The sequence below is a fragment of the Canis lupus genome, chromosome 12 (assembly GCF_003254725.2).
Source record: "Canis lupus dingo isolate Sandy chromosome 12, ASM325472v2, whole genome shotgun sequence".
NCBI lineage: Eukaryota > Metazoa > Chordata > Mammalia > Carnivora > Canidae > Canis > Canis lupus.
In genome coordinates, this window is record NC_064254.1 from 54,964,044 (window position 1) to 54,985,532 (window position 21,489).

General features: G+C 36.6%; 1 protein-coding gene across 4 annotated transcripts in view; it reads left to right on the forward strand.

Annotated features, from left to right (window-relative positions):
* FUT9 (fucosyltransferase 9) overlaps window positions 1-21,489 on the forward strand; it is a 122,334-nt gene that overhangs the window by 86,536 nt on the left and 14,309 nt on the right. The window contains exon 1 of one of the 4 annotated variants that reach the window (XM_049092376.1): window positions 5,730-5,877. The exons of the other annotated variants lie outside the window; for them this stretch is intronic. Within the exon in view, the coding sequence (XP_048948333.1) occupies window positions 5,802-5,877 (76 nt within the window). The 5' untranslated portion in view covers window positions 5,730-5,801. Of the gene's footprint in view, window positions 1-5,729; window positions 5,878-21,489 lie in introns of those variants that run through there. 4 annotated transcript variants of the gene reach the window in all.

The following is a 21,489-nucleotide window of genomic DNA, read 5'->3' on the forward strand; positions in this document are numbered from 1 at the left end:
TTTCTTTCTTCTTTCTTTCTTCTTTCTTTCTTCTTTCTTTCTTTCTTTCTTTCTTTCTTTCTCTCTCTCTCTCTCTCTCTCTCTCTCTTTCTTTCTTTCTTTCTTTCTTTCTTTCTTTCTTTCTTTCTTTCTTTCTTTCTTTCTTTTTTTTTCCTTGTAAGACAGTTTAAAGTGTTCCTCTATTCCAGAGGGGTAGTTGACTCCGAAATGTTTCCGTGTCTTACACGAGATACTTCAGGGGACTAATTCAGTTGTGTTGCTGTGCCTTAACAATTAAGTGTTAGCTAGTTTGCAGGACATTTTCCTAAGAACTGGATTTTGAGAAAATGTCTCAGCCAGTATATCAAGACTCTTTTAGGAACTATTTAAAGCTAAAGGAAAGTCCTTTTGGCTCCCACTTCCCTAAGGCTATAGTTTAGGAGATAAATCTTGGAGCTCATCAATGAGAAAAAAAAAAAGGTGCCTCTCCAAGGCCAAGGCCCATCATCTTCTCAACTCGCACATTCAGCTCTGCCTCTATTAAGGAGAGGTGAGGGGTTGTATTTTCATTTCTTCTCTGCCTCATTCTCACCTTCTGTCTCAGCTAAGTACATTCCAAATACTATGTTGCCTGCTAAGAAATATGGTCACTTTGAAAGAAGCAGAGAAAACTTAACATAAGTTCAGTCATCGACTCTGTGGCTCGCAGTGATGGTTATTTACATACGTGTCTTGGGCGTGCAGTTTCATGTAGATTTAACTGGCAGTAAAGATTTAACTAGCAGTAAAAAGAAAGCAATAAAGTAGCTTAAAGCTACTTGGTCTTTTTACCTGAGCCATCAAATATTAAGAAAAATAAATTAATGCACACTATTTGTTAAAACAAGTTGTACCTGATGCTTTAAACTAGGAAGTTGCATATTTCTGTAGAGGGCCAAATAGTAAGTATTTGGGCTTTGTGGGCCAAAGGATCTCTGCCTCTGCTGCTCAGTTCTGTCATTGTTGCACAAAAGTAGCCATTGACGATACTTATGGATGGGTGTGTCTGTTTTCCAGTAAAATTTTATTTACAAAAATAGGCTATGGCTATGACTAGAGTTGGCCACTGGGCATATAGTTTGCCAGCCCTTGAGTGAAACGGTCCATTTTGGTCATTTTTTTTTTTTAAGATTTTATTTTATTTGAGAGAGAGAGAGAGCATGAGGGAACAAGATGGGGTGGGAGGGTGGGAGGGCAGGGGACAGAGGGAAAGGGAGAAGCAGACTCCTCACTGAGCAGGGACCCTGATGTGGGGCTCGATCCCAGGACCCTGGGATCATGACCTGAGCTGAAGGCATACGCTTCACCAATTGAGCCACTCAGGTACCCCCCACCCTTTGGTCATTTTAAATTTTTTATTCTCTCAGGTATTCTCTTCTTTCATCTGCTTTTCTCAAACCTCATATAAAGGCCAAGAGAAAGAAGGAAACCGTCTTCCAGTCTGACATCTTCCAACCTCAGATGCATGCTTTTTGTCTACCTGCTTCTGGTCTGCTCTCCTGGTTTACGTTTGAGGCTAGAAGAACTGTGATCTGGGACTTCCCAGTAAGGACACTCAGAGTTGCTGTGCCTGCTCTGGGTTCCCCCCAGCTTCTTTGGCGCTGTAACCTTGCCGGGGTCTGGCGTGGCTGGCCACTCAGGCCCCTATGGCTTTTAAGAGGTCTTCCTACCTCCTTCTGTTTTTAATATTACAGTTATTTGTCTGGCACTTCTTACTCAGAACACGGTCCAGAGAACACCCCTCAGTCTTAGATCTTGGTATTTTAAAAAAGGGAATAAAGGCATTTGAAAAATCTTCTCTCAAAATAGTAAGTGAGCTCGCATCTTATACTATATGTCAGAAGCTGAAAATTACATTCTCCTTTCCCTTTTTATTTTGGCTCCAATGTATCCTAACTTACCCACTCCACTTCACCCCAGGATAGGCTAGCCTCAGATAAAGGGCATGCATTCAAAGTCCAAACAGGAAAATGTGTACATAGTTTTCAAACCATTAGTCTGTTACATGTTACCTTCTATATCTTCACAGCAATCCTAGGTGTTGTTATTCCCGTTTAGAGATGAAAAAACCACAATTCAGAGGATATGCTAAAGTTTTCAAAGCTAGTGCATAAGAGAACAGGAGGTTACACCTGTCTCCGATCCACTCCCTGTTCACATTCAACCGCAGTTCCTGAAAGATGCAGAAACCTAATGGTGAAGAGCATGTGTCTGATTTCTGGCCCTAAAGCCACCAAATATCGGTTCCAACCATTTTAACAAATTCAAGAATTCTCAGCCATTGCTTAAAATCATTGGGATTAAATGAGACAATGATAGTAACGGCTCTTTCATCTAGTCCTGTCTGCCTGGCAGGCAGTTTCTAAACACTCAATGATCTCATTTAATTCTCAAAACCATCCTAGGAACACCTGGGTGGCTCAGTGGTTGAGCATCTCCCTTTAGCTCCGGTCGTGATCTCGGCATCCTCTGATCGAGTCCTGCATCAGGCAACCTGCAGAAAGCCTGCTTCTCCCTCTGCCTATGTCTCTGCCTCTCTCTGTGTCTCTCGTGAATAAATAAATAAAATATATAAAATAATAATAATAATTCTCAAAACCACCCTATAAGGTAAATATTAAAATTATTCCTATCTTATGGATAGTGTAAAATAAAATCCTCAGTATAGAATCTGCCATAGTGCGACAGAGAGTAACACTTAGAGAGTAACTCTTAGGGGTGCTTGGTTAAGCATCTGCTCTCAACTCTGGTCATGATCCCAGGGTCTTGGGATCAAGCTCCTCCCCCCTCAACTAGGTTCCCTGCTCAGCAGGAAGTCTGCTTCTGTTTCTGCCCCTCCCCCTGCTCCTGTGCTCACGCTCTCTCTCTCTCATACACATGCACACTCTCTCCCTCAAATAATAGAATCTTTGATAAATATATAAATACTCTCTTCTTACAACCACACCCATAAGAAATATTTAGACAGAAATCTTTGCCCAGAGCAGAAGCAATTCTTGATAGGCAGCCTTTGTTTGCTTATAATATGGGTCAGGGTGAGGGATCCTCCCATTTTTAAAAGGACTTAAAGAGTATCAGACTTCAGAACAAACTTCTAGGACGCCTGAGTGGCTCAGTCCATTAAACCTCCAACTCTTGGTTTCAGCTCAGGTCATGATCTCAGGGTAGTGAGACTAAGCCCCCAGTGGAGGCCCCCTGCCAGGTTCCATCCTCTACTGCAAAGTCTGCTTGGGATTCTTTCCCTCTCCCTCTGCCCTTCCCCCTGTTTGTACACGCAGGAGCTCTTTCTCTCCCTCTCTCAAATAAATAAAGAAATCTTTAACAAGAACAAACTTCTGTGTCCACCTACACTACCATTTGGCTTGGGTCCCCTTGCTACCCAATCTCCCTGGCTTCAGGTGTCTAGGACACAATGCAGTGTCCTGAAGGAGAAAGCAGTAAAAGAATGTGTACCAGCATGACCAAGACAAGCTGCTGGTTCCATTCAATACCCAGGCAAGACTTCTCTTTTCAATTTACATTTCTATTCGAGTTATTTTAGTTTTAATCCAATTCATGTGATTTGGGGCTATTTTTCATTTTGAATTCTTACTATCACAGCTTCCTCATCTCATGAAGAGAAGAGACATTGTATTATGGGAAGCCTTGAACTAGAAGTCAAATATGTGGCTTAAAATTCCTATTGTGTCACTAAATATGTAGTATTAGTGATAATTTGACTTTTACATATCTATTTCATAACTCTATCAAGCCATAAATTGAGACTGTCAAATTAGATTATCACAAGGATGCCACCCAGCTAAAAATTGTTTCCTAATTATTTTCTATTGCCTGAAACATAAATGCTCACAAATCTCTTCATCTTTAGTCAATGTAAGTCTTGCAAATATTTCCACTGTCAACCACCTGACAATCATTAATTTAGGAGACTAACTCCAAGCCTTGAGTAATGCCATCGTTTTTAGAAATAATTATTTATGAATCTCAATTTCTCATTCAATTTATTATTAAACTGAAACATAAATGGAAAGAATATGAACTATAATATCTAAGGGTTTCCTAGCCCTATCAGTATGTTAATCATTTAGTATAATAAAAAGTAAACAAGCATCAATCTCTCTTCTCACTGCTTCTCAAAGCAGATGATTTAGCTTTTGAACTGTGCTTATGTTTGCTTCACATCAAGGTCTTTTGTCAGCAATTCATGGAATCATATTTAAACATTATATATTTTTTTTGCTTTAAGGATCTCATTTATATTTAGATTTCACAGAGTTGCTATATACCAAAACAAAACTTTTACAGTTTCCCTAACTTTGGGATTTCTAAAGCATGAGTCTTCTTTCATACCATGAGGAGCAGAAAACAACTTTCTTAAAAGCATTGAAATTGTTATGGTTGGAAATTTCCAGATATTGGAAGGTTGAGTATCATCATCTCATAATGCATATAACCAAAGAAAATTTGTTCTTTCCTCTCCAAAGAAAGAAAAAGCCATAAGTTCTTAAAAATTTGCTTAAACATCCATTCAGTCATTTATTTATTCACTTACACATTTAGAAGATATTTATGCCTCCCATGTACCTGAAACTGTGTTAGGTAACTATAATAGAATCTCAAAATAAATTTGGTTCATGCTTCTGTAAAACCTAGGGATTGTTGTCTTATTTTGCTACTTGTTTTTCTGGCTTTTGAGTTCTTTAAGGGAGCTTACATATATTTGCTATAACACCCATTTATAACACTGTGTCATAAGCATAGAAATTTCAAAAATATTTAATGATCATTTGTTATATACAAAAGTTTGAGTTAGTTTGCTGGCTGTAGAAAAATAATGGAATTTCAATACACAAGAAAAATGAAAATTAAGAATGAAAATGATTGAAAAATCACTTACTCCCAAAGAGAACACCTGAAAAATATGTTTTCAGAAATTGAAGGTCAAAGAGGGGCAAAGCACATCAGAGAAAATGAGTTTCTTAATCTCATGGAGCCAGATTTGCCCATTGAGCATACAGTTTATGACAAAATAATTGTCCAGTAATTACTCTAAAAGATGGAACAAAATCAAATTAAAATGGAGCAAATTGCCTTTTGCATTGTGGCCAATGACAAGTAGTGACACATTCACACTGCTGCAAAATAGCATTTTGCTTTTTCTGAGAAGTGACTGGTTGCTGAGTGGTTGACTAGGTTATTCCATGTAAAAAAAAAGTCTCCTCCAACTCTCTCAGTGGAAGTATGAAGTTTCTGACTGCTACTGCCACTGTGGCAATTTCATATTCAGTAATGAAAGATACTTCTGAAGCCGTATACACGTATACACGTATACACATATACACATATGTGTAGCAAATATCACAGCTGCTAATTCTGGAACACTTGCTATGTGCCAAGGACTGTTCCAGGTAATTTACATGTATCAATTAATCTTACATGCACAAATCTGGCAGGTAAGTATTCTTATTTTTCAGATGAATAACTAAGACATGGAGAGATTGAAGATGTTGCCTGACAGTTTCATAGAGAGCCAAGTGTAGATTCTGGATTGAAAATCAGGTACTCAGTGTCCAGAGCAGGTGTTCTCAGTTATAAAACAATGTGTCATGTGTCATTCCGCATAGTCCAGAAGCCAGTCGATGCTCCTCTTTTTCATATTTTTTATTTTTATTTATTTTTTAAGATTGTATTTATTTATTTGACAGAGAGAGAGCAAGAGAACACAAGGAGGGGGAGCAACAGAGCAGAGGGAGAAGCAGACTCCCCGCTGAACAGGGAGCCCGATGTGGGGCTCTATCCCAGGACCCTGGGATCATGACCTGAGCCGAAGGCAGAAGCTTAACCGACTGAGCCACCCAGGTGCCCCAATATTTTTTTAAAAATAAAACCTAGTACTTATTTCACATAGCATCAAAGTAAAAAAACAAGTTTGCATCTGATGAACACAGTGTGAGTGAATGAGTTGTTATGTTTGTAACTACTACATGTGGACTATTTTAAGTTGGGAGAGAGACAAATGGATAACATTGAAGAAGATCTGCTGGTGGCTTGGATGCCAAAAGGGAAGACATTCAGATTTGTGCCTGTGCTTTTCATGCCCAGAAAAAATGGTTCAGTCACTATACCTAGAGATAATCAGTCCCATTAACATATACACACAGGTAATTGAATGGTAAGTTCATTCATCAGGAAGAGGGATATGACATTTTGTTGATTTCCTTTATACAAGAAGTATTTATTGAGCAATACAATAAGAGCTGCGACAGACATTCACAGAAAGAGGGCTATGGAAATGTGTAAGACTTTGATGAGGAAGTACATTATTAGTCCACTAGAACTGCTATAATAAAATACCACACACTGGGTGGCTAAAACAGCAGAAATATATTTTCTCACAAATCTGGAGGCTGGCATTACACGAGTAAGGTGTCAGCAGGGTAGTGTCTGGTGAGAGCTCTCCCCATGGGTTGCAGAAGGCCACCTTTTGGCTGTGTCCTCACATGACCTAGTGGATTTGCAGTGGCAGGGGGAAAGAGCCAGGTCTCTGATGTCCCTTCTAAGGACACTAATCCTATCAGTTCAGAGTCCCACCCTTATGTCCTCATTTAACTGTAATGAATTCCTTAGAGGCTTCATCTCCTAAAACACTAGGGATTAAGGCTTTGAAATATAGATTTGGGGAGGATATGAACTTTTAGTCCATAACAGGAGGTAATGTTGCATCTAATTCCTTTAAGGATAAGTGAATAAAACTAGATCCAGGGAAGTTACAGAAGAAAAAAATCAGAGGCAGTTACTATTCCCCCTCGGCTACTTTTATGTTTTATAAAGTACCTTATGCAATGAGATGTTAATATATTTGAAAATCTTGATGCCATGGGCAATTCTGGGAAAATACAAATGACCAGAATTAACTCAAGTCATATAAAAAAATCAAATACATGAATAAAAGAAATTGGAAATGTTATCAATGTAATATAGTACAATAATATAAAAAGACAAGGGTCAGAACCACTTGGTTTCAAATCAAAAAAGATATTCCTAATGTTACAACTTTATCAATAATACAATGTGCTCCATAAAATAAATAAATGACATTGTTTAACATTTGTTTTACATTTACAACTTGTTAGGAATTGTGCAATGCTTTGCATTATTTCATCTAACTTTTTAGGGAAAAAACAAGGGAAAAAAATCAAGTGTAGGACAAAGCAACTTCCTTAACATATAAATAGTATCTTGGAATGCCTGGATGGCTCATCCAGTGGAGTGTCCAGACTCTTGGTTTTGCCTCAGATCATGATTTCAGGGTCCTGAGATGGAGCCCAGTGTTGGGCTCTGCACAGCAGGGAGTCAGCTTAAAGATTCCCTTCCTCTGTCCCTCCCCACACTCCCACATTGCACACACGTGTTTTCTCTCACTCTCTCTCTCTCATTCTCTCTTTCTCAAATAAATAAATAAATCTTTAAAAAAATAATATTCTGATACATGACCAGAAGTGAGAGAGTTCTTACAAGTAGAAATGTGCAAAAGATGCCAATCATAATTTCTATTTAATAATATTCCAAAAATTCTAAGCCACAAAAACATATTTTACCTATTAAAAATTGTAAAGAAAAACATTATTTACAAAGGCTATGCATATGTATCTTAAAGACTCAATAAAATCAACACAAATTTTTTAAGTTAATAGGAGTTCTGTAAAGTGTTTCAATAAAATATAAAAATGCAAAATCATTAGTTTTGATCTATTTCAGACATAATCAGCCCAGAAGAGAGGGAAGAAAGATGCTTTACACAATAGCGGAAGACAATAAAAACATGAAATATCTCAGAAAAAATGAATATTTTATATATGTAAGACACCATCAAATTTTACTCTGGGATCAGAACGATTTTAATACAACAGCAGAGTTCGTTTTCACTGAGAAAAATAAATACTTTTGGTATGCCACTGTTTCAATTACTTTAAATAAACATAATGAAATATTTCTTCAAAAGACTAGTCATACGTTTTTTAGGATGTACTTGACAAAAATAATTCTAATGTTATATCAAAGAATAAACAAGTGATATACAATTGAAAAAAATAATTCTAAGTGGGGAAACTAATAAAAACAATTTAAAACATGCTACAACACTACAATCAACAGATAGATGAACAGAAAGGAATAGATACCTTTGAGATAAACTTAGACATATACCGGACCTGAATTTTTTTTTTTAAGAGAAGGAGAGAGATGGAAGTAATGGGAGGGGGCAGAAAGAGAGAGAGAATCTCAAGTGGGCTCCACACCCAGTAGGGAGCCTGATAGCAAGCTCAATCTTTCAATCCTGAGATCACGACCTAGCAGAAATCAAGTCAGATACTTAACTGACTGAGCCACCCAGACATCCCATGAAATTGTTTGATAAATAAACTATAATAAAGGAATGTGCAGAGGAAAGATTATGCAATAAATATCATTGAGAATGATTAGCTGGGTATTTGAAAAATATATTCACTTGTTCCTTACCATGTATCAAGTATGAAGATAATCCCAAAGAATTATAAATTCTAATATAAAACCATGTGCAATTAAAACCTAGAATAGCATATTGACTTGACTAATCTTTAGTTTTGAAACACTTTCTAAGTATAAATACAAAGAGAAGCAAAGGAGGAAAGAGATATATATTTGACTACATAAAATTTAATAACTTTGTGTATTAAAAATGCCAAAGGGAAATCAAAAGACAATCTACCAAAAACTTTGAAATATGAAATTGAAAATATATTGTCATTGAAACATATAAATGATAAAAATTCTTCCAATTTAGGGGCTTCTGGGTGGCTCAGTCCATTGAACCTCTACTTTCAGCTTAGGTCATGATCTCAGGCTCTTTGGACTCCCTGCTCAGCAAAGAGTCTGCCTCTCCCTCTCCCATTGCTCCTCCCCCCACCCCCCACCCCCACTCATGTGGTCTCTCTCTCTCTCTCTCAAATAAATAAAGAAAATCTTTTTTTAAAAAAATTCTTCCAAGTTAACAAGTTACACAGTAAAAGCAACTTGGAAAACAGATAAATCCACAATCCTTTTGACATAAATATGAGTAGCCAAAAAATATAAGCTTACATCACTAGTCATCAGAGAAAAGTGAATTAAATGAAAATTTAACAAATTATATATTCCTTATCAAATGCAAAATAAGCACATATAGCTATATTCTAATAAGAACTCTACTTTTTTAGGAAATATGTGTGTTCTTATGTCTTTTTAAATGATATATGGCTTTGAAATTATTCATACTCTTTTATCCCATTTTCCTCTGTCTGTAAATTAATCCTAAGCAGATAATCAGAAAAATAGTAATAGATTCACTGTATAAATTGCATATTGTAGTAATATTTGTATTAGAAAAGAGTGAAAAAAAGTATTTATGACCAATAATAACTAAATAGTGAATAAATTAACATATATTCAGATGTAGAAAGCTTATCCAGCCATTAAAAACCAGGTTTTTTGGGCAGCCTGGGTGGCTCAGTGGTTTAGCGCCATTTTTAGTCCAGCGTGTGATCTCAGGACCCGGGATCAAGTCGCAAGTCAGGCTCCTTACTGTGTCTCTGCCTCTCTCTCTGTGTGTGTCTCTATGAATAAATAAATAAAACCTTTAGGAAAAAAAAATCAAGTTTTTTTCAGGGCTCCTGAGTAGCTTAGTGAGTTAAGCATCCAACTCTTTTTGGCTCAGGTCATGATCGAGCCTCCTCCCCTCATAACCCCCCTCCCCCGGTCAAGCACTCGGTTGAACCCCATGGGGCTCCCATTAAGCTTGGAGCCTGTTTAAGATTCTCTTCCTCTTCCTCTGCTCCTCACCGCCCCCACCCCTCCCACAAGAAAAATCAACTTTTTTCTTGGTGATATGAGCAAACACTCACAACTTAAAGTTAGGTTAAAAAATTTAAAAAGCAGGAGAAAAAATTATTTAAATCTATTAGTTCTCACTATTGTGTAAAAACATAGCATACACTTGATAATTTAAACTAAAGAGGTGAATAATAACTAAATAGATCTCTGCAATAAAGAGAAAAAGAAAGACACACAAGATATTGTTACTATTTCTGTGAATTGCTTTATAGACTGCTTCCATTTATCATGTTTGTGTATCTTCAGAATTGTATAGTAAACATTAAGCTAATACAAAGAATCAGACACCATATGAAACTCATTTTTATCAGAGATTGTGCCTAGTATCAAACTATCAATATTTTAAGAATGCAATCAGTCAGGAAATATCCTAGTAATCTCCATAAGCCCTCCTTTTTGCATCATATCTGGTCTATGGTCTAGAATAATAGAAGCCCCCAATGTCACCTCACAGAGTAGGGAACATTTAAATAGTAAAACATCTTTATTTTATACTTAAAAGAGTTGTATAGTTTATGTGACACTCTCTAGGGAGCCATGCCTCATAAATCCATCCAAGTTTAGGTTTGTTTACAATAAGCAATCCTCAACCAAGAATATCTTCCTCAAAGTATTTCATAGATAACAAATCTCCCTTCCAATAAATGTGATTAGTCTGGTGGCCTGGAGGTCAAGTTATCATTGTTTACAAGGACATTGAACCAGGTTACCTGCCTTCTTAACCTCCCACTCCCCAGGAGCATCTCCCTGGTAATCAGGAGGGATCACAGGCTAGCTGCTTAACCTTCCTCCCCAATACTGTTTTAAAATAAAACATTTTCGAATGAGAGAAATTTAAAAAAAAAAGAAAAAAAAAAGTCACAGCATTTACTATGAATTGGAAGAAAATAAGACCATATCAGTGATAACAGTTAGTGGTTCATTGTAATAATCCAGAAAATAAGTGAGGCAGTCTTAAACAATGAAGTAACAGTAGATAGAGAAGGTGAGTGAGATTTAATAAATACTACAGCATTTCAATAAGTGTAATAATTGACTAGATGTTGGGTAAGGGAGTTGAAGGAATAAATAATGATTTCTAGTCAGAAGCTTAGGGAGGTGGTGTATGAATGATGTGGCTATTTGTGAAGAGTAAAGAAAACAGAGGAGCAGTGTTTTGGGGGGTTGAGGTTCTTTAATAGAAGACTAGAGAACTGTAGTTATATTTAAATTCTAATGAAAAGCAACCATTAGAGACAGAGAAAATGAAGATTAGGAAAAAAATCAGGGATAATAAATGGAATGAGGTCACATAACTTATTTAGATTCCAGAATTAATGAGGAGGAATCAACTTTCAATGATGGGACACTTGTCTTTTCCAATGTGGTAGGAGGAGAGAACATAAGGCTATTCTCTGTTGATGTATTTTCTTTTCATTTTCTCTACTATGTTCACCAAATATGGTGCTTTATTCTGAGTATTCAACTACTTGGTGAACTGAATATTAAAGATTATTTATTAGGAATGAAATCAGAATAGGAATGCTAGATGACCCCTGAGAAGGTTTCATTCAGGCTACGGAGAAAGAAGCTAATGGGGCCAGCTGAGGAATGGTGATTCAATGGAAGTCCTCCCTGCCACCCCCACCCCTCCCACCAAGGATTGGAGCATTTATATCTTAAATTCAAGAGTTTTTCACTCTTGCATTTTTTTAAACAAGTTTATTTATTTGCTTGAGGGACAGAGAGAGCAAGAGTGAGGAGAAGGAACAGAGGAAGAGGGAGAAGCAGGCTTCCCACTGAACAGGGAGCACAACATGGGACTCCCAGAACCCTAGAATCATGACCTGAGCCAAAGGCAGACACTTAACCAATTGAGCCACCCAGGCACCCTTATTCTTTCTTTTTTTTTCACTTCTGAATTCCTCCTTTCTACCTTTCTTCTAATAATATCATCTTTGTTAAGTATCTTAATCACATTTTCAGATTACTCAGAGGCAAGTTGATTAAACTTGCTTCTTTCCTACAGATCACTTTAGCTACACTTTAATCATAGTGTTTCTTAGGCTGTTGATTTCTTAGTAGTTTATCCTTGCTATTTTAGTTCTTACTGACCTATTCTCTTATTGTAGATTTAACTTGAAGTTTCAGAAGCTTCTTATTAACTACAGTGATGTATTTTTATTTAATCCCAGTAAAGCCAGTGCTAATTAGTTTCCCATGAGTTCAAAAGATGATCAGCCTGTAAAATCTGATCCAGAAACTGTTGTCATGGCAATGCCCCATCTAATACAAGGTGTGCCTCTATAGGTAGATATATTCTTTTATTATAGCAATCTTCTTAGTATCTTAACATCTTTGATGTTAACATCTTAACATCTTATTCTTAACATCTTTTGATGCACATGATGGTGTGTTGTTTTTATTTTCATTTTTGTTTTTGCAATTTGAAAAGCAAGAATTTTAGGGTTAGAGAAATCATGTAGGAAAGAACCAAGGAACATAAAGCAGTTTGTTTCTCATGGATTTATTTCCTTGCCTTGTAAACTGCACTAAACCCTCTCCAGTTAGCTGATAGAAGACCAGAAATTAAGGGAAATGTTCTGGGAAAGATATTGTGAGTGTATTGATATATTCAAAGCTGCTAGAGTTAGTGACAGAGTTTGATTCAAATAGACAGTCTTCCAGATGTATTAGGAACCCAGAAATTCTGGTACCCAGAGGGTTAGAGGTCAGGGGATAGCTAGGTTTGAGATTCTAGGTCTACATATTCGGTGGTAGGAGCAGAAGGGAGACCACATTGACTGAATTCTCAGACTAGCCAAATGAGGAAGGACGAGCCAAGTCTGTTGGTGGGGACTGTTGCTGCCAGACAGGTTTCGTCCATATGAAACTCTCTCCCAGGGCCTTTTATAAAAGCAATTGAAGGACACTTTGAAGAGATAATTGGTAGTAAGACTGATGAAGGTCAAACAATCATAATATGATCATTAAAAGCATAGGACCTTATGTAGTAGCCTGCTGGGAAACAGGGAATTTGTAACGTAAAACTTACAGAAAAGAAATTATTTATTCTATCTGAAGTAATGGTTAAATACTTATAAATCCTTTTAAAAATGTTAACTGATGACATTATGTGCACAAACACTGGGATATAACTGAAATTTTTATTGAAATAATTCTTTTTCTCTACCTTTATTGTTTTTAGGCAACCTGGCTCTTTGAGGTTAGTTAATTTTCAAAGCTGACTCAACAAAGCAGCACATAAGGAATTCACCTGAAGGAGAATGTGGCTATCAGAAATACAACTATCAGGGTGGCCTGGGTGTCAATTATTCTTTATATTCCTGGAATTGCTTTATAAACAGCCTAATCATAAAACAAAGCTAGACTCCTCCCTGCTCTGAGTCATCCCTCTGCACTCTCTTGGGGACAGAAGAATTATCTAAAACTCCTAGTTTTCTGGTTCTGGCCCTTAATTTCCAGAATAAGAGTGGAGATGAAGTGTTGGTGATCTAGTTTATTCTAATGAGCATATGACTTCAGAGCAGTATATATTATAAAATAAATCCTAAATCCTATAATTCGCAGAAATCTTTGCAATTGTAACCTGGAATTCTCAATTCTTAACATGTATTTTTAGAACAACACATTTTGGAGTCAAGCCACTAGTGTCCACATCTTGATTTATCACTTACTGTACGACATGAGACAAATAGATGGGCATCAGTTTCCTCATCTATAAAATGAATATAATTATAGTGTGTATTTTATCTGGTCATTATGGATTTAAGAGAATTAATATTTGTTAAGTGCTTAGAATCATGCTTGGCATGTAGAAAGTGATATATATTTCTTTTTTAAATGGTCAAAAAGAAATAAGTTTTTCCTGAAAATGAAATGATAAAATCTATATAAAAATCTTAGCCTGGTGCCTAGAACATTACAAATGCTTGATAATTGTTAACTATTTGGTCACTCAAAAAAACATTCATTGAAAGCAAGGATATACCGGGTCTGACTAGACACTAGGGACTGAAGAAAACACCCAATGTCTATCATATGAGCCTAGGTATAGTCAAACAGAAGCAACAACACTAATCAAATATACAAACATAGGGACACTAGCTACTATGGTAAGTGTTTTGTAAAAATGACAGATAGTACTATGAGACCTGTATGCAGGGCCTTTGATTTAGTGTGTGCGTGTAGAGGGGTGGGTGTTGGTAGGTTGTCAGGAATCCTTTCATAAGCAACTGCCAGTGGAGCGGAGAGCTGAAAAATGAAAAGGGGAAATCAACAAAGAGTGAAGGGAAATGGGTTCAGGGAGAAGGAAGAGCTGGTATAATGACTCCATCACTGCGAGAGGGCCAACCATGGCCACGCAGGGAATGCAGGAGGGACTTTGACATGCACGGGGGTTGGAGGCAGAGGCAAGATCCCCATCATCTGGGACTGTTTAAACTACATTAAGACTCTTTCTTTCTTTTTTTCTTTCTTTCTTTCTTTCTTTCTTTCTTTCTTTCTTCTTTCTTTCTTTCTTCTTTCTTTTTTTTTCTTTATCTTAAAAGTAATTGAAATTCATTGAAGTACCTAAGCAGTGTGGTCCGTGATTTGAAAAGAAGACTCCACCTCAGGGATTCTTGAACCTTTTGTATTTCAGAATCACTTAGAAGACTTTTTAAAATGGATTGCTGGGCTGCAGTCCAGTTTCTGATTCCTTATATCTAGGTCAGGAGGGAGAATCACATTTCTAACAAGATCCCAGGCAATGCTGATGCTGTTGCTGCTGGCCTGGGGACCACATTTTTAGAACCACCAGTCTACTGCATCGTGAAATCAATTGAATGGATCAAACGTGAGTGCCAGATGTACCACTGAGAAAGGAAGGTCAGCCATCTAGACAAGAGGTGATAGATTTTGGACTCAGTGAAGTAGAAAGAAGTCAGCTAATCTAAGGAATATTTAGGAGGCATAATTGGTACTAGGTAGGATATAGATTTGAAGGACAGGGAGATGTCAGGAAAAAGCTCCTGGGTTAATTACTCTACGTTGTCATCTGGAAGGAAAAAATTCTCATCTTTAGGATTGGGAATGGAAGTAATATATCAACTCAAAATGAGAGGTTTTTATTTTTTTTAAGGCTCCCTTGACCTTCATTGGCTGGCTGATATGGGCTACAACCTGACAATAATAATAGAAAGCACTGATGCTGATGGCCAAATTATGAAAGAATATTGGCCTCAAGGAACGCCAGAAAGCATGTTCTAGGAAGCTGCCAAAGAGCACCCCGGCCCTGCCTGTGGTATTCCCTCTGGGAAGGTAGCACACGAGCCAAGTTACACTTGGGCTCAGTGTCAGATCTTGTTGCTCTCACTGCAGCTAAAGCAAGTAAATAAAGCTTCTAAAATGAGTAAAGACAGTGATTGAGAACTAGTGATTATGAGCAGAAAGAGAAAAAAGCAGGTAAAAGATCAAACTATAAAAGGTTAATCTCTGAGTTGGAAAGAAATTTCAAAGACAGTGAATGTAGAAACTGTTCAAGATGAAGATGCTTGCAATGCAGGAAAAGAGTCAGTTGGCACACCAAAGGAAACAAATGTGAGACAAAAATGAAAAGGGGAAAAAAGGAAAGACTTTTTTTTAGTATTTTAGAGGTAATATCCCTAAAGATCAAACCACTGCAGAAATAAGTCAGGGAATCCTAATATGCGCTAGGGTGCGTTCTGAGGAATATTCTGGAAAAGCATAAGTGGCAAAAAAAAAAAAAAAAACTGGCATATTTTGGTAACAGCCTCTCCAGTGTTTGGAGGAAATAAAAGAGACTCACCCTTGGAAATACTGGAGATAATACCCAAAGGTCTTTGAGAAAGGTTCACAAACAAGAATTTGATAGCATTCCAGAGATCAGCTAGTGTCTTCTTGCCAAAAAGTAAATGGCATCTCTCCCAAAGACAGAAGGCATCTGGCTCAGAATGTAATGGGGAGAATTGTGGGAAGTCAGAGCAGGAATGCCCATGAGAAAGGTTCAGTGGAATGTGAAGTGTCAAGAGAATCTTTGAGAATGAAGAAATGAATATGTAAAGTTTTACAGTACCTTGAGGCAGAATATAATTTGGTATCAAGTATTGGGAGTATAAGACATTTTTATTCTTGTAAAGGATCTTAGCATAAAAGTCACAGGAAGAAGTAAAAGCAAAATAAAATAATACCAAAAACAACCCCAAAATTAAATAAACCTGGGCAATTCAAATTATGAACATTCAGGGTATGAACATTCAGGGTAGTATTCAGAAGACTTTTGCAGATACCACCTACCAGCCAAGACCTAAATTCTGGATGAAGTCTATGGCTTAACATAAAAGGAAGAGATGTGTTTGCTGTTTTGAGAATTTATATACAGTTTTTTAATACATATAATCATGGGCATATTTTGAAAGATTCAAGGTATGTAATTCATAACCTATAGGAAGAAAAAAGAGATAAAATAATTAGTTGGGTTTTTGTTTGCTTGCTTATTACTTGGTTTGGATTTGTTTTGTTGTGGATGTTTGCTTGGATTTGTTTGTTTCAAGTAATAAAAACAATTATAATTAACATAGACAAAAAGAAAAATGATTGCAAGTTTATGGAGTAGCTCTTATAGCTGAAGGAATATCTGAAGAACCAAACCCAGGCAGGGAGGATCCCAAGCAGCTCCTTGGATGCAGGTAATAGAGTTTACATAATTGTCTCATAAAGGAACCCCACTGTGATTAATCAGCTCCAAAATTTTTCCCTCCAGACCTTTTCATTCAAGTTTCCAAGCCCCAGAGACAGAGTTTAAATGATCTGGATCATCTGCCCAACACTGGTTAGGAAAGAAGGAAATATCATTCTCTACAATCCCAAAGATTGCACACAGGAGGAGGAAGGTGGTATCTCAATAGGAAATTGGGGCATTATTATCAGAAGAAGGGAGAGCGATCCAGACAATAAAAACCAACAAATATCTGCTATGGAATCCTTTAAATATAACATGCTTATAGAGTAACTTTTTGTAAAAAGGGTAATTCAATGAACTATTGAAAGACTATATTCATTAGATATTTTATATTATATATTTATCCAGAATTTATTAATAATGAGTTATGTTTTGAACTTAGAGGAAATTGTGTATATGTGTGTGTGTGCACATGTGGTTAGAAATGGTAATAATTTGCATAGATGTAAGAAGGTTTTATTATTCCAAAAGAATTTCAGCTATGGTGAGAGCTCTGATTTTTGACTATAACAAAGAGTAATAACATAACAGCAAACCCTAACATTGTGCTTTCTCTGGTCCAGGCACCATCAGAAGCATTTTATTAATTTTATTTAACAGTCACGATAAATGACAATCATTTTTTTTTCTTAACTATTTTTAACTTTATCCACTTAATTTGTCAATGATTCATTTCTGGTCTTGAAGGCTGGACTGAACTGATATGAAGATCCCTAAGCAGATCCAAAGTTCTGTTCCTTTACATGGATGAAATGTCTTACCACTTCACGAATCATCTCATCGCGCACCCACACTGTGTACTACACAGTGACTGTCAAACATGTTGACTCACAACCTCCTAAGGGCACAGGAACACTCTCTTCCAACCCCACGTGCCTGCCAATGTGAGCCAGAGAGGTGGGTTGAAGAGTGAGGGGGTGGCTGCAATCTAGGAATAAAGCCCAACTATCTATCCTCTTTCGTCTTTTAAGTTTTAGGCAGGCATTGAATTCTATCCTAAATATACCCCTGTTTCTTTCAATGTAAAACACACATACACACACACACACACCTGAAAAATTTTAAAGTAGAATTACCATTCCATGGAGAAACCTCCTATTCTCTTTGGCTTCACATTTCTCTCCCTAATACCTTCAAGTGTATTTATGATTTGAGAATCACACTCGAACCTCTTCTATTCCAAGCTTCCTTCCAATCTTTACTTTTAGTGGAGCATATTTCTAAAGTGTGACACTGAAGGTAGTCTGTCTCTTTTTTTAAAAGGTTTTATTTATGTATTCATTAGAGACACAGAGTGGGAGACAGAAACATAGGCAGAGGGAGAAGCAGGCTCCCCGCAGGACCATCCCAGGATCCATCCCAGGACCGCAGGATCACAACCTGAGCTGAAGGCAGGCAGATGCTCACCCCTGAGCCACCCAGGTGCTCCTGAAGACAGTCTCTTAATGGAAAGCAGAATTGGGTGCACACTGAGTCCCATTAAGTTATACTTTTACCAAAGATTTTGTTAATTTTTTTAATAATAAATTTATTTTTTATTGGTGTTCAATTTGCCAACATACAGAATAATACCCAGTGCTCATCCCGTCAAGTGCCCCCAGATTTTGTTAATTTTTAATGCTAATGTCTTGATATTCTTTTATAGTACTCGAGACTACTAAAAATCATTAAGAAGTTTTAATTATACTATTTACTGTTATAATTTGCTTTGTCCTGTAAATTTATTGCTCTCTCTGGTGAAAGCTAAGGTGACAGTGCTGTGGGTCCTTTAAAAACAGGTTGTATCGATTAACAGTTCAAGATGTGTTGGGTATCCAACTGAATTTTAGTTATGAGAAGTAGGTTTAAAGGTCCCTGTCAAGGGGTTGTCAATTAGGCTCCAAGAAGCAAACTTTCCTGACAGTTTCTGTACAAAGCAGGGGTTACTGAGTAACTGCCCCTACTGTTCAGTAATTGATCGGGACAGCCATGAAAAGCTGAGGAGAGAGGTGTGCAGAGAGTTAACAAGAAGAACCTCAATACAAAATGTCCAGGAAGCAGAAAAACTGAGGGGCACACAGTGAAAGGAACACTGTTTCTGCCTAGTGACCAATTTTTTTCTCATTTGGTAAAAAAAAAAAAAAAAAAAAAAAAAAAACAGTCGTGGAATTGAAGTATTCTAGATAGATACCAACTCTGACATGTGACAAAGGCAGGCAAAACTAGGAGATTTTGCTCATTCAGTGGTAGATATATCTTGTATGTCAACTGTGATGGTAGTTATTCCCTAAAGGTAGACATATTAAATGTACAAAGAAGGCAACTAAATACATATTTCTTCATTTATACTTGACTCATTTTTGCTTATCTAGTTACCAAGCATTTTATCTTGCACATAGTAGGGGATTCAGCAATCCACTATTTTATTCATGCAACATAAATAGCATGTATTAAACACCTGCTGCATTCTGGTGATGAGGATAAAGCAGTGAAGAAATAAAGCCCTTCATAGAGCTTAATTCTGGTTATTACGTTCTCTAGCAGCAATATGGAAAATCGGTGAACATAAAATGTAGTGATCATGACCCAAGCGAACTAGATAGCTAGGGTCTGTATGAAAGTGTGCTTTGCCACTTCTGAACTGGGTGTCCCACTTTCCTTTATCAATAAAATGGGATTATAATGAGGCAGTATATGCGTGTGTGTACGTATCTATGTTAGTGTAAGTGCTAAGATCAATGTTTGACACTAATAAGTATCATGTAAGTGTCAGGTATTCTTGTTAAAGGAAATTTTTCTAAATTTAATGCATGGGTAAATAGTCCTCAGTTATAGAGTAAAGGATGGAGGCCAGAGAAATCAAGACAATAAAACTTGAGGTGCCAAATGTACCTCAATAGACAATTGAGTTTGTATTATTTATTCAAAGAAGATTATAGAAGGCAAGCTAGTTACTTATATCTCTGGCCTTCAGGTCTTTTCTTTTCTTTCTTTTCTCTTCTTTTCTTTTTTTCTTTTCTTTCTTTTTTTTTTTTTTAAGATGTTATTTATTTGAGAGAGAGTGCGAGAGAGAGAGAGAGAGAGAGAGAGAGAGCAGGTGTGGGGGCACTGGGCTCAGTCACAAGACCCTGGGATCATAACCTGAGCCAAAGGCAGACACTTAACTGACTGAGCCACCCAGGCAGCCCAGCCCTGAGTTTTTCCATCTGTAAAGAAGAGGTGACAAAAGACCTTCTTGATAGAGGTTCTAAGAGGATTAAAGGAAATGATGTGTGCAAAGTGCTTGGCACAAAATCTAGCTGAGAGTGAGCATTTACTAAACAGAGGCTATTGAAGTTGTAACCTGATTATAATGAATTAACATCATTTACTTAGTTTTTGCAGTTGCGTTTCAATTCAAAAAGGACTTAAGGAAACTTTCAATGAGAACAGTTCTTTTTTTTTTTTTTTTTCCTTTTGAGAGAGGGAGAGAGAGTGCAAATGAGTGGGGAGGAAGGAAAAAGGGAGAGAGAGAATCTTAAGCAGGCTTCAGTCTCAGTGTGGAGCCCAGCATAGGGCTTGATCTCACAACCTTGAGATCCTGACCAGAGCCATAATCAAGTCAGATGCTTAACCGACTGAGCCACATAGGCATCCCATCAATGAGAACATTTCTAAACAGTATTAAACATTGGTCTCAGTTCATTGCTCAACACTTCATTGCTCAGTCAAATCCTGTATATTAAGGTTAGTATTACTCCTTTAAAAAAGAGATCCCTCCAGTGAATTTCCTCAGTCTGTAGATCCCAGAATCTGAAAAAATTAAAAGATTGTCCAACTAATTAAATTTATAAAGTAGGATCAAATATACATGAACCTACATAAACCAACTTTTGAATTGTGTCATAATATATTTTAATACTCTTTATTGCTAAATGTTTGTATCTGTCTTCATAAGTGAAATAGACTTTTTTTAACCTCTTATATTTTCTTTTGGTAATAGATTAATTGGCTTCACGTATGAGTTACACTTCTTTATTTTTCTGTTTTCTAGAATTGTTTTTAATGACAGTAGTCTTCTCTATTCATTGAACTATTGATATCACTCCTACAAAGCCATCTAGGTGTACTGTTTGTTTTCAGTTAACATTCATGAATTATACTTCACTGACTGGTATTTGTTTAATAAGAATTTCTTATTAAAACTGTCATTTTTCTATTTGTGCAGATAAAAACCCATTCATTTCATCAGTTTTTCAAATTCAAGAGCATAAAATTACTCCATATAGTCATTTCCTATTTTTCCTGCTGCATAATCATTTACTGTTTGTATAAACTGAATTTCTTTAGAAAATAAAATAAACTGAATTTCCTTTTTTTCTTGCTTATTCTTGCATGAGGTTTATCTTAGTATTTTCTTTCCAGTTTTATTGAGTCATAATTGACATATAACATTATATTAGCTTAAGGGGTACAACATAATGCTTTGATATATATATCTATATATATATATCAAAATGATTATTACAATAAGTGTAGTTAATTCATCACCTCACATAGTTACATGTGATGTTACCAATTATCTCAAATTTCTGCTCTCAATTTCAATGATTTCAGTCCTTATCTTAATTTTTTACTTCTTATTTCTTTAGCTTTGGACTATTGTTCTTTGTCCAGCTTGTTCAGTTGACAATTTTGTTAATTTCCCCAAAACTCTGCAAACCTGTAAATTCCCTTTAAATAAAGTACTGTTTCAGCCACATTCCACGAAAGTAGTAGACATGACGTGCCATCAACATCATTTGTTCTAAGGAGTTGAGATTTCTTTCATATTCCTTTCTATTTTCTCTGTAGCTTAGGGGTTA